Raw genomic sequence first — 13,509 nt, forward strand, 5'->3', positions numbered from 1 at the left:
CAGAGATCATGTTGTGAAGGAAGACATTGATATCATACACGTCAACACTGAAGAGCAATTGGCAGATATCTTCACCAAGCCCTTGGATGAGAAGAGATTTTGCAAGCTACGGTGTGAGCTAAATATCTTGGAATTCTCAAATGTCCTGTGATCAGGCACACATCCTAACACTTATGCATATTGATGACTTAGATGTGCAACACACGAAGTAAAGTATATCTTCAATCAATGAAGACATGCATTCTAAGTGTGAATACATTAATGAGGAATTTGACCTCGGAGCGCCACGATAATTGTGCGCCGTGTCTGGGTCTAATACTTCCTATACGGTGGGTAACGCCACCACCAAATGTTCTGTTTGAAGTGCTTCACTCATGGCGTTACATTTGCTATGTCTTCACATTTGGTTTGGCTTCAATCTCAACATGTCTTCATGATTATCTTCACTATGTTGATTATATATATACTAGGGTTCTGTCCTCTACAGCATTCACTTATAGATATGTCTTCTTGTTGAATCTTTTGAACTAAGTGAATGTGATCAGACCCTAACCTCTCTATGCTTCCTATCTCAAACTCTATCTCTCCAAATCATATGCATTCTTTTGAACCTGTCAAATGTCTTCTCTGCGTCCTTGTCAGCAGAAGATACAAAGACAAACATTAAGTCCGCTTTCAATGCTAATTCCTTCACCTGGAACCCGGAGAAGTGGGAACGACCACCCGACAATCCAGGCGTGCATGGGACGTGGAACAACCTCCGATATGCTGCATGATGGCCACGTGTTCCTCAGATGTAAATCGCCAGGGGCACCTGTGTAATAACACTGAGCCGCCCCTGTCCCTATAAATACGCGCCACACCATAGTCATTATCTCTTCTTCCACTCTCGCACGAACCCTAGCACCACTGCTAGCCCTCGACAACACCGGCGACGAAGCGCTTAGCTGCCGCAACCTCTCTGACGCCGTCTTCACGCCGACCGCGGACATCGTCTTCTCTGCCGTCGCGGTAGGTGTCCTCCGTCGCCATGTTAGGGCACGGACGATCGGATTGCTCGGCCTCCTCTTCCACTCCGTCTAGAAGTTCTTCGTGTGGTAAATAAAACTTCCTTTTTACGGCCCCTTTGATACTATAGATTCGTCACTTTCTACCACAAGCAGTTTCTGTTCACACAAGTTGGATCTATTTCATACTGCATCTCATAATATGCCTAGTATATTCACTTATGCTTCACAAAGTAGTTAGATTCCTCACTTGTACTGATCCGTGGATTCGTACAAATCTGGAACCAACTCCTTATCTATGAGTGAATGTCTTCGCACGATGAGGTCAATGTCTTCTAAACTGATTTATCTTCAAAATCTTCTGAGAATGCATATGACCTCTTCCCCTTCCCTCGCACCTTAATGCTGTCACAGGTACATGTCCGTGGGAGAATCCTTTGGTTCTCATAGTCTGCATTCATTTGTAGAATTCTTACAGTATCACATAAATTCTCCCGAAGCCAGTTCCTGTTTGTCCAGCAAGCGAAAGCCTTTGAACGTATTGAAGCCATTCAGTTTAAAGTTCATGGCTGCAGAGAAATCAGCAAGGAAGGGTGGCAGAAAGCGTCAAGGAGAAACATCAAGAGATCTTCCCAATGACCTCTTAGAGCTGTACAAGACAGATCCTGAAGAGGATTACAATCAGCGCAAGACACGAATCCAATGGATTCGATGATATTGGGCAGAACAATGGTTCAAGTACAGATTTGTGACAAAGGAATATGCTGAAAAGAATGCCATCAAGCGACCATGGGGAGACATCCTCTACAAAAATCTTCAACCCAGGTCCAGAGATGAAGCCATTGAACAAGGCTTCTATCCCTGCATGGTCTGTGGACCATAGCCTACGGATGATGACCCATCGTCACTGCTATGGTGTCATGACGACAATCTGTTCAAGCGCAACTTCCAGTTTGCCCAGAATTCGGCAAAGCAGAACAAGAAGTCTTTGGGATTAGACTTCAACCCTGGTCCCTCTGCTCCCCGTGCCGATGGCACTCGCGAAGCTGAACCCAATCTTCTTGGGCCCTTCTACAACTTGGAAGGTCTCATCACTCATATCGTGGTTCAAGGGACAGCCGTGAATGAGCCTGCAGATGACGCTGAATCAGATGAAGCACCTGCAGTGCCGAAGCCAAAGAAGTTGAAGCAGCCTAAAGCTTCAAAGCCTGCCTCTGCACCAAAAATCTCACGGGCGAAGCCACTGGCTACTGCACCTCCTGAAGACAGTGTGCAGTCTGAAGATTTGTCATGCATCTCCAAGCCCCAGAAAGTCAAGATGCCTCTGCCACACACCGGCTAAGAACTGACAGCTGCTGCTATTCTGCGCAACGATGTCATCGATCTGTCCAGTGATGATGATCTTGCAGATGACGCTCTTGAGCAACTGATCAAGAGCAAGGAAGAAGCAGAAATTTTCAATGATCTGCCTCTCTTTGACATGGCAATCATCCACAACTTCATTGATGAGTGGTTTGACACGCCCAACCTCAGCTTCGAAGATCTGCAACTTCCAATTGGCCTCAGTGTCGCCTTCCATGGCGCCATTGCTTCAGAATTAGCTATCGCCCAGCGCATTGTTGAACTGAAGCAAAAGATTGACTTTGAGAAAGCTCAGTTCAAGAAGCATATGGCCAAGCTCAGCGTGCAAGAGGTGGAAAACTTCAAGATTATGCTGCATGAGCTCAAAGAAGCCTTTCTCAAGAAATGTGCAGAAGCTCAGGGTTCTCGTGAGCGCATGAAGAGCCTGGCTGACAAGTGTGTGCAAGGCTACAACGAGGCTGAGAAGCGCAAGGCCCTTGGGCGTCCGGGCATTGATCCCAGGATGGCTGCTAAGCAGAAGAAGAAGCCCACTGTGGCCGAACCCAACGCACCAAGGCAGGAAGCAGATCCCATTGTCTTCCCAACTAGCATGACTGGCTCGAAGCCAAAAGCCAGATCTACCGCTTCAGATCTGAAGAAGACAAGGACTGCTGAGGCTGAAGCCAGAAAGAGGAAACATTCTGAAGCCTCTGATACTGCTCCCTCCAAGTAGAAGCGGAAGACCAAGAAGGAACGGGCTGCTCCCACAGAGCCCTTAATTGTTGAAACCATCTCCATGGTTCGCCCTGCCGCTGAACATCAAGAGCGCCAACTGACTGTCCATGAGCCTGCTTCCACAGAGGCTCATGAAGCTGAAGACTTTCCAGCAGCTGATCCCACCGCTGCTGAAGACATTGGTCACCATGACCATGTTGAAGATGATGCAGTTCTTCCTCAGATCGAGCACCAACAGGTATCATCGCTTGTGCTAACGCACAGCAAACTCATCAGCATTGGTCGTCCTCTGGCTCCAATTGCTCAGGATGCATCATGGGCTGATCACCTACAAGCACAAGAGGAAGATGACTTTGAGGCCCAGCCAACTCCAACTCCACAGGCGTCGCCAGCGTTATGCAGGCTTCACAAAGGACCAAGGCCTCCAGTCTCCGAGTCTGAAGCTAAAGTTGTTGAAGACATTCCGGCTGCATCAGCCGATGAAGAAGAAACCCCAAGAGTTGCCACTCCCCCGTCTCACCAAGAAGCTGTTCTCGAGGAGAACGTGAATGTGACCGACCCTCCAGCTCATCAAGTGGAGGTTGAGAATCTTGAGGCTACCACCACCAAAGCAAATGTGGAGCCTACACCAACCCAAGAACCAGAAGTCAGCGAAGCCAATGATGCTACTGCTTCTGTTCCTGCGCCTGCTGCTGGTCCTCAGTTTGACTATCATGTTGAGCATAGGCCTCAGGTACAGAAGCCAATTCCAAGGTTGCCCGGGTTTCCAGGTCCTGCATCAGCACCTGGATCCTTCAATGTCAACAGCTTCAAAGCAGACAACACTTTCTTCAATAGCTCCAAGAACCCCTACTCAAGGGAAAGAATATCTTTTGATCGGTTCTGGAGCTATCCGCAGCGAAGCTATTACTCCTGCATTCTGTACAATCAAGGTCGCATCTTCCCACATAAGCGTCTTGACACCAAAGCAATAGCTGGTCTGCCCTGTCTGGAAGAAGCTCTGGATTGCTTCAAAGAGGTTGGATTGTTCCCGTTTGTCACCGACCAAGAGCACTGGAATGAAGAGTTGCTGCTCCAATTCTATGCCACACTTCACATCCGTGGGTACAACAGAGATCCGAAGACTTGGGTCCTGGAGTGGATGACAGGAAATGTTCATCACGAAGCCAAAGCCTTTGATATCATTGAGCTCACTGGTCTGCCCACTCCTGGCGATCTCTACGAACCTGACTGTCAGCTTCATAGTGAAGCCTGAACCGAACATGAGTCAGATGCTCAGTATGATGAAGCCCTTGCCACAAGATGCTGCATATCCTAAGGAGTTCTTTGTTGAAGACCTTGAGTATCTGCCAAGGACTATCTATCACATCATAAGGCGAACTCTCTGGCCCATCAAAGGACATTCTCCACATGCCAAGCTGGAAGGTGCAATGAAGACTTTGGTCTTCTATATTCTTCACGGCAAATGCTTTCAATGCACAAGACTTCTTCATCCGCCAACTTGCTGCATCAGGCTCTGATCTTTTTGGCTTGAAGTTCTAAGCTCCATGGATAATGCGACTGATTAAACTCCACTCCGCTATCTCATATCAGCCATCTGCTCGCAATCATCGAATCTTTCTGCCTGATGTGGATATGTCCGTTGAAGCCATTTATCCTGAGCCTGCCAAGGAGCCTCTTAGTCTTCAAAATGCGGAGCATCAAAGTTTCTCGCAGAACATTGAAGGAGTTGAAGCAGTCACCCGTGTTTATCCTCTGGCTGGAACTACACGTGCACCTCATCGTGCCCTTACTGAAGCCACCGAAAGCACTATTGCCCAACGACCCAAGAAGTGATCTCGTGTTCTCAACGACCGAGAGCTTCTGGTGGCTCTTCATCAGAAACAGGATAGGCATCATGACTGGCTGAAGCGCCAAATGCAAAGCCTCTTGGTGGATGTCAACCGCATTCGCAATCTTGCCACCAAGAATGCCTTTATTACCCATGAAACCTCTCGACGCACATGGAAAGGGTTGACGCCTATGTGCTCTGAAGATGATCTTCAAGAGGATGGTTTCTCTGAACGCTTCAAGTTTGACTCCACACCTCCTCGAAGGGCAGTGCTGCGACGAACTCCATCTCTTGAAGACTTTGGGTTCCCTTCCTCTGCGGCAACTGTGAATGCCAGAGTGATCGAGGACGAAGACGATGCTACTTCACCGCCACCTCCTTCAGCACGCTTCGACACTGCTCCAAGTTCTTCTGAACCGCCAAACACCACTGACGACCCTGCTGCTTCACCTACTCTTCATGGGAACGAGTAGATGCTCTATGTCTTCAAACCTTTTTGGTCCTTACTGACAAAAGGGGGAGAAGCATATGAGTTTGATAGTCTTCAAGCGGGTCCACATGGGCGGTTGCTTTATATTTTGCCTCGTGTTTACAACTCTCGTTTTGATACACTCTTTGAGTTGTAACACCTAAACTCGATGGTCATCTGCTACTTATTTGCTACTTTGTGATGCGATGATAAATTCCGCATGTGCGATGATAAATTCCGCACTTAGATCATTTTGCAAACGTCCATTTTCCATTATGCATGCCATTATCTTCACATACCTTCACATGCATAATGAATTGTCATCATAAGTTGAAGAGGATCTCCACGAGTACAACCTGCCATGTGCATTTGCATTCCAAAAGAAAATTACTTATATGCACATCTTCAGGGGGAGCCCTTGCAACTTATGAAGACAATTCCTTATCATTTACAATTTCACATATTATATTCCCCGTTAAAAACCTCAACTAGTTTGTCATCAATCACCAAAAGGGGGGAGATTGTAAGTGCATCTAGTGCCACCCCTAGTTGGTTTTGGAGTATTGACGACAAACCTAGTTGAGGGACTAATGTGTTTGTGAGAATTGCAGGATAACACAGGTAGAAGTCCCTCATTGATTCGGTTTTCCTACCAGAGATGACCCCTAAAAATGTATGAAGACATTGATGTCAAAGGTGGTATATGAAGATATTCTCATTGAAGACTATGACAAGAGAAGACATCGCATGAAGCCTATGGAGCTCGAAGACTCAGATCTTTCGTAGTTATTTTTCTTCTTTATTGAGTCATAGGAACCACCGTAATGTTAAGTGGGGTCCAGGAGAACCAGTCAGAATGACTGAAGTGATGCTTAACCAAAACCTATGTCTTCGAGTGAAGACTATGAGAGCGAATCTTGTCTAGAGCCGGACAAGTCAGCTTTGCTTGTAGCCCAAGTAAAGTTGTCGTGTGTGTTTGAAATCTGACCATTGGAACACGTGTCAGTTCCTTAGTGACACAGGGTCATTTCGGACAAATCAGGTCGGGTTGCCTAGTGGCTATAAATAGCCCACCCCCTACAACCATAAACGGTTGGCTGCTCAGAGTTAGAGTACGGCTTTTGTCGTTTGAGAGCAACCCACCTTGAAGCCTTTGAGAGAGAGAATTCCTTGCGAGGATAAATCCCTAACCACCCAGAGCCAAAGAGTGTTAGGCATCACTTAAGTCTTCTCGTCTGTGTGATCTGAAGACTTATTACACTTGAGGACTGCGAATCCTCCAGCCGGTTAGGCGTCGCGTTCTGAGCATCCAAGAGTCATTGTGGATTGCCGGTGAACGAAGTCTATGAAGGTTTGGGAGTCTACCTTGAAGACTTACCAGAGTGATTGGGCGAGGTCTATGTGACCTTAACTCAAGGGGAATACGGTGAGGACTGGGTGTCCTGAGCTGCGTGTTCAGGACTGGGTGTCCGGGACTGTGTGTCCTCAGGTTTAAATACCTAGCCGCCCTAACCAGACGTACAGTTGTCACAGCAACTGGAACTGGTCCAACAAATCATTGTCTTCAACAAGTCACTGGTTTCATCCTTCCCTTCCCTTTACTTACTATTGGTCCTTGTGAAGTCATTGTATGATTGCACTATCTCTTGTCTTCACTGAGTGACTTGTCGGGTGGTAGGTGCGACATATGCCAACGGATGGCTTATCATTGTGGGAGCTAGTAAGACATCGCCGGTGCCTGGAAACGGGATAAGGCGAAGACATGCACGCCGGCGGATCTTACCCAGCTTCGAGGCTCTCCGTGGAGATAACACCCCTGCTGCTGCTCTGCGGGGTCTCCGCATGATTACTAATTGGACAAGTAGCTACACAATGCTCCTTGAGCTGTTCGGTGGGAGGAGGAAGAAGGGCACGGCTAGCCTGCTTCTTCTCCTTGTATGGTGTCTAGGACTAACAAGGGGTCGAACCCTTTGCATGGGTGCCCCGGGGGGTTTATATAGGCCTACCCCCCGGGGGTACAATGGTAATCCGACTGGGCGCGGGGCCCAGTCGTCTGTGACTGCGCTCGCCGGCTTCTGCGCCGGCTGCTGGGGCCCGCCGACTGGTGGGTCCCGCCGGCTGCCGGCCCCTTGGTCGACAGGCAGGCCCCACTGTCCAGGGCCTGGTCGGTGGCTGGTTACTGTGGCTCCATCTTGGTGAAGTGGGCTTCATCGTGGTAGGCGCGGCTACAGCGCCGCCGCCCGTCGGGCGATCGCTGTAGCCTCACCGCGTCTTGTCTCCTTAATGGGGTGCCTCCTTCGAGGGAGGTGGCAAGCCGACTGCGGGGAGCCGGCTCTGTCTTGGGCCGACTGGGGGGAGGCGTGGCCGCCTTCGGGTGTCTCTTTGCCCGAAGGGGCCCACCGTCTGTGGGCCGCGCTGGCGGCCAGTCGTGGGTGACATCAGGGTCAACATGGCAACAGTGCCGTGCCGGACAGGTCATGGCCACTCCGTACGGCGCACTGTGCCAGGTGTGCTCCGGGATTCGGGGTGGCAGGCTTCACTGTAGCCACGCCCCGTCGCACCGCCGTTAGGTGGGTGCAAACTTTGAGGGTACGGTCTCGACCGCTTTATGGGAGCCGGTTTCTTGGAGTCGGCCTTCTCACGGCCGGCTTCCCGAAGTCGGCCCTCCCGTGGCTTTCTTCATGAGGGCTAAAGTCAGGCCGCCTTCCGAAAGCCGGCCTGGATGACAGCCAGCAAGGGGAAGGTGGCCCCATGTCTTGGATTCTTGAGAGCCGGACGGGCTCGTAATTTTTTCAGAAGGGCCAGGGGAAGCCGGCTAGGCTACCCATGGCTATTTACTCCGACAGTAGTCCCCGAAGTTGAGAGAGCTTCGAGGCTGATAAGGGGACGAGAAGCTTGGTCAGCTTCCTATCCTGCGGGGCCGGCTTTGCTTGTGCACGCCGACTTCAGAGAGCTCTGGTTCTTGTAGGCAGGAACGCGGGCCATGTGGCGAGGGAATCCTGCCAACGCACGCGCGCGACGGGACATCGCCGCAGGCCTGGGCCCGCCACTCGCAGGCCTCGGTCCGAGCGCGGATCTTCCATGGCCCACATGGACCGCACGCCTTCCCGCGGCAGTTTTATTTCGTCGTTAAGGCGTAATAAGCGCGGGACGTGGGGGAGTGGGCACGATCGATCCCCACATTTCCCCACGCCGCGCCTCCTCAGCTCCGCCACGCGAGCTTATAAGTAGGGGGAGGAGGAGGAGCGACAGAGGTTCGCACGCTCTCTCTCGCTCCGCCCCTTCTCGTCCTCGTTTCTTCCTCTCGCTGTCGCTGCAGCCTCCCGTCTCAGCGCCGCCGCACCTCCACATCGTCTTGCTCCTATGGCGCTGTCGAGCTCGTGGGACCGCTCCAACGTCCATGAGGACCACGTGGAGTTCCTCCGGCAGACTCAGCGCCTGCCCGACGCCAACCTCGTGCGGGTCTGCCTGGCGCCGGAGACGGAGGTTTCGCCGGCACCGGAGGAGGGCGAGCGGGTCGTCTTCCGCTCGCACTTCCTGCGCGGCTTCGGCCTTCCGGCGAGCGGATTCCTGCGCTCCTTCCTCGAGTTCTACAACCTTCAGCCGCATCACCTCACGCCCAATGCGGTGATGCTACTGTCGGCCTTTGTTTCCCTCTGCAAAGGTTTCTTGGGGCTGCTCCCCACGCTAGAGCTCTGGGGGGGTTCTTCCAGAGCAAACTCGGCACCGTCGTCACAGGCGTGCCCGCCCCCTGCGGGGCCTTCATCGCCATGAGGAGGGCGGGCGAGAACAACCCGTTCCCGCGCATCCCCCTGATCCAGTCGGTGAAGATCTGGCAGACGTCATACTTCTACGTGAAGAACGTCGCCGAGCAAGGGGACCACGTCAACCTGCCGGCTTATGTAGTCGGCGCGCCGGCTGGGAGGCAGCCTTCATGGAGTTTCCGGTCCCGGTCACTGTCTCAGGCCGGGAACGCCGCCGTCTCCCGGCTTCGGGTGATGATCCAGTCGGAAAACCTGAGCGGGGCCGACTTGGTGGCCGCCTTCGTGGAGCGCCGGATATCTCCTCTCCAAAGCCGGCCCCACATGATGTGCCAGATGAGCGGCCGCTTCGACCCAAGCAGGCTGAGCACCAGGGAGATGCCTCATGCGGAGGTATCGTATATGGTAAACTATATCTCCAATTGCAAGCTCGCCGAGGACTGGCGATACGGCAAGGCGCCGTATTCTCGCGCCAACCCTCCGCCCGTGGTAAGCTTTCCTTTCTTCTTCTTTTTGTTGGTTGCCGGCTTTATGATGGCCGGCTTCTGATCAATCGGTTCTTCTTAGCAGAACCCCCTTCTCCCGCCGACAACCAGGGCAGCGGGCATAGAACGCCAGTATGCCCCCGACCGCACGGCGGACGACGTCGACGATCCGGATTAGGGAGCGGCCGCCATGGAAGACGCCGTCGTGGGGGATGACGCCGAGCCCGGGGGCTCAAGGCTCACCGCGAGCTTCGAGGACTGGCCGGATGATGCTGAAGCCGAAGTCGCCCCGCGTCGCCAGCCGGCGGTCGACCATCAGGGCGCGGGCTCGTCCATCGCGCTGGCTGCCGGCGGTGGTGCACAGAAGCGCCGGGCCGCTTCAGGCCTCTTCGGCAATCGGCCGAAGAAGTCCAAAGCCTCCACCGCGGCGACCAAGCAAGATGAGGCGGCTGCGAAAGCGGCCCACTTCCGCAAGGCGGTGAAGCAGCCTCAGGCGGTCTCAGCGTAAGTCATCGACTGTCTTGTCGCATGCTCTTCATCATGCTCTTCTGGTTCGAGCATTCTTCTTAACTTTTTCCGCTTGCTGGACAGGGCGCCGCTTTCCCTTGAGCGTGGTCCGGGCGGCTCCGTAGTTGGGCCGACTGGAGGTTCTTCAAGCTCCCGCCGCGTGGACCCCCGCGCCGACCTCAGGGAGGCCACAGAGCGGAATGCCCGTGAAGCGCGGGAGGAGCGCGAGGCGGTGGAGAAGGCGGCCGCCCAGGCGGCGAGGGAGCAGGATGACGCGGCAGCCAAGGCCCAGGCGGAGGCGGCGACCGCGGAGACGGAGGCGGAGGGTTCGCGCAACCAGCCTCCGCTGCTCGCCATTCCCCTCCGAGCCGTGGCCCCCAACACCCCATTGCCCTTGGCGGAGGAGATCGTCCAAGACCCGCCGCTGATGGAGAGGAGAGCGCCACCAGCAGCACCAACCGGAGCGGGTCAAGGCGGCCAATCGTCAGCGGCGCCAGAAGAGCCGACCGGGGGTGAGCCGGAGGACAGAGCCGGCCTCGAGGTGCAGCCGGCAACGGGCCGGCGCGCAGGGGGAGTCGCGCCGAGTCGCGGGCGCAGGCCAGTCGGCGGAAGATCTGGAGGCGGCCAGCACTGCCACGTCCGAGTGGACTCCCAGCGGGGGGACTGGCGAGCTGAATGTGGCGGCTCAAGGGGTCCAAAGCCGGCTTCAAGCTCAGGCCGCCCTGCTGCAACAGTTCACCCAGGAGTTCCTGCCGACGCGAGCCGCCATCCGGGTGAGTCCTTCATTCTTGGCCGCTTTGCTCTCTTGATTTCTTTCGTGGGGGCGCGTCAGCGCACCCACTGGGTGTAGTCCCTGAGATTCGGGCCGACTGCTGCGCAGTCGGGTCGGATCTTTCTTGATGGCTACCTTATTTTTGCTTCTTGTCTGAACTTCCAGGAATACCACAACTCCCGTGCTGCCGCCTTCAACTCCCAGGCTCGGGAGTTGAGCCGGAGGACCGACGACCTAGCCGACAACCGAAGTAAGTACTTGATCTTGTCTGTCTCCTGTGGGGGCGCGTGTGCGCACCCACTGGGTGTAGTCCCCGAGATTCGGGCCGACTGCTGAGCAGTCGGGTCGGATCTTTCTTGACGACTTTTTCCTTATTGGTTTTTCTTTTTCTTTGTCTTCAGGGGCCAACGCCGACTTGAGGAAGGAGCTCGGCGAAGCGAAGGCCGTCCTTCATACCAAGGATGCCGAGTACGCTGCCTTGGTCCAGGAGCGTGATCGCCTGGCCAAGAAGCTGGCCGACCAAGAGAAGAGCCACAAGGCATCCCTGCAGAAGGCGCAAGATAGCGAGGCGGCCCTGAAGGCAGAGTTTGAGACCGAGGCGGCGAGCTAGGCTGAGACCCGGTGAGCACTGGATGAAGGCTTCGGCCGGATCGAGGACTTGATCGACGGTAAGCTACCTTCCTCGCCCCTCTCCTGCCCCTTGCCGCCTGGGTTTTTGGCTTAACTTGTGCTGCTGCTTATTATTTTTTTTGTGCAGACTACTTCCCCGGCTACTCCGCCTTCGCCGCCCAAAGCATCGAGGCCCATCGCGAGGCGCGCCGTCAGGCGGGGGCCAACATCGCGCCGGATGCGAACCGGACGCTTGAGGAGCAGCTCTTGGCTGTTCAGGCGCGGTTGCAGCCGGCTCATCGGATGCTTCGCCGGCTCCAACGTGCCGGGGCGCAAGTGTTGGCCGCCCTCTGGCCCGGCGAGACGATCCCCCGCACCCCAAGCCGAACTGCCGACTGGCTGGAGGTTGCAGTCGGTCGCTTTGAAGCTTGGAAGGCGTCGGCGGCCCGCCTCGGAGCCGGGCGGGCGTTGGAGTTCGTTCGGGCTTGGTACCCAGGGCTGAGCCTGGACCAGCTGCACACTTGGCGGATGGAGGCCGACGCGGAGCTGGAGGAGGTGAGGCCGGCTATCGCCCAGCGGGCTTCGACGATCGCCGATTGCACCGACCTCAGCGTTTTTGCACCCGAGATCGATGATGATGGTGTTGCCCAGCCGGAGGAGTGGTTCGGGCTGAACCCGGCGGTGGGCGAGGACTCGGCAGAGGAGATCGCCTCCAGCGACGAGGGCGAGGATGACGAAGAGGAGGACGGAGAAGACGTCGAGCCGGCTGGTGGAACAACCGGCCGACCTCAGGCTGACCGTGCCTCCAGCAACGAGGCGCGTGGAAGCGCGCCCTCTGCGGGAGGCGGTGACCAAGCCGAAGTTCGCCAGCCGGCCGCTCCTTCAGCCGGCACGACCGTCTCTGCCAACCAGCCCGGCTCGTCGGTCGCTCCGCCAACTTGACCTGTCGTCCTTATTTTTCCTGCTTGTTGTCTTTTGAACAATCTTCATTAAGTTTTCGCAGTTCCACCCACTGGGGGTGTATCCAAACTATGTTGAATGCTGGCCTCTCGGAGGTCTTTTGTGTAAATATTGTTATGTGCATGTTTGGTTTCCATTCGCGTATGCTTTTTATACTTAGGCCTTTTCCTTTGCCGCCTTCCCTCTTTGGGGAGGCAAGTACTTGAGCTTTCTTGGATTGAAGTGAAGTGAATGGAAACCGGCTGGCCGGCTACTCTGGTAGCCAGTCGGCGGTGGGAGAAAAACCCTTTTGTTATATTAGTCCGTTAGTCCCTAGCCGTTTTTCGTGTGGGCGCCCGTTCCTGCCTTTAACTCTTGCCAGCCGGACAGCCGGTTCTTCGAACTGCGACTTTTGGCAAGAGAAGGCTTGGGAGCCGGCACACTACTTGTCTGGCTGCGGGTAGGACTTCTAATATAACTCCAGTCGGCCAGTCCCCGAGCCAACTAGTCAAACCCGGTGCCGGACAGAACAAGTAAATGAAATGACAAGGTCATAAGCATGATACTTTTCATTTATAGATAAGAGATGGCAGTCCCCGAGCCCTCCTCGGGGGGCCTATTGTCTCGTATTTAATACAAAAGTTAGCGTGATACATACTGCATTTCAACTGTAAAATCTTCGAAGGAGGTTGGCGTTCCATGGTCGTTCCGACTCCTTGCCGGAGTCGTCTCTCTTGCGTGCCTTTGGCTTCTGTGGGTCGATCAGGTAGTAGGAGTCGTTGCCTAGAGCTCTGCTGATGACGAAGGGGCCTTCCCAAGGGGCCGAGAGCTTGTGCTGGCCGGCTGTTCACTGGATCAGCCGGAGCACAAGATCGCCCTCTTGGAAAGATCTTGGCCTGACCTTCTGGCTGTGGTAGCGGCGCAAACCCTGCTGGTAGATGGCAGACCGGCTGAGGGCTAACAGCCGGCTTTCTTCCAGCAGGTCGACACCGTCTTCTCGTGCTTCCTTGGCCTCCGCTTCCGTGTACATGGTTACTCGAGGCGAGTCAAACT

At 54.4% G+C, this 13,509-nt stretch overlaps 1 protein-coding gene across 1 annotated transcript; it reads left to right on the forward strand.

Annotated features, from left to right (window-relative positions):
• The first annotated feature begins 11,820 nt into the window (after window positions 1-11,820).
• On the forward strand, window positions 11,821-12,459 carry LOC147981185 (uncharacterized). The gene has a single exon (XM_087515889.1). The coding sequence runs from the start codon at window positions 11,821-11,823 to the stop codon at window positions 12,457-12,459; it is 639 nt and encodes a 212-aa protein (XP_087372015.1).
• Window positions 12,460-13,509: the final 1,050 nt, after the last annotated feature.

Source organism: Triticum urartu, chromosome 3A (genome assembly GCF_056163025.1).
Source record: "Triticum urartu cultivar PI428250 chromosome 3A, HENAU_Tu73, whole genome shotgun sequence".
Lineage (NCBI taxonomy): Eukaryota > Viridiplantae > Streptophyta > Magnoliopsida > Poales > Poaceae > Triticum > Triticum urartu.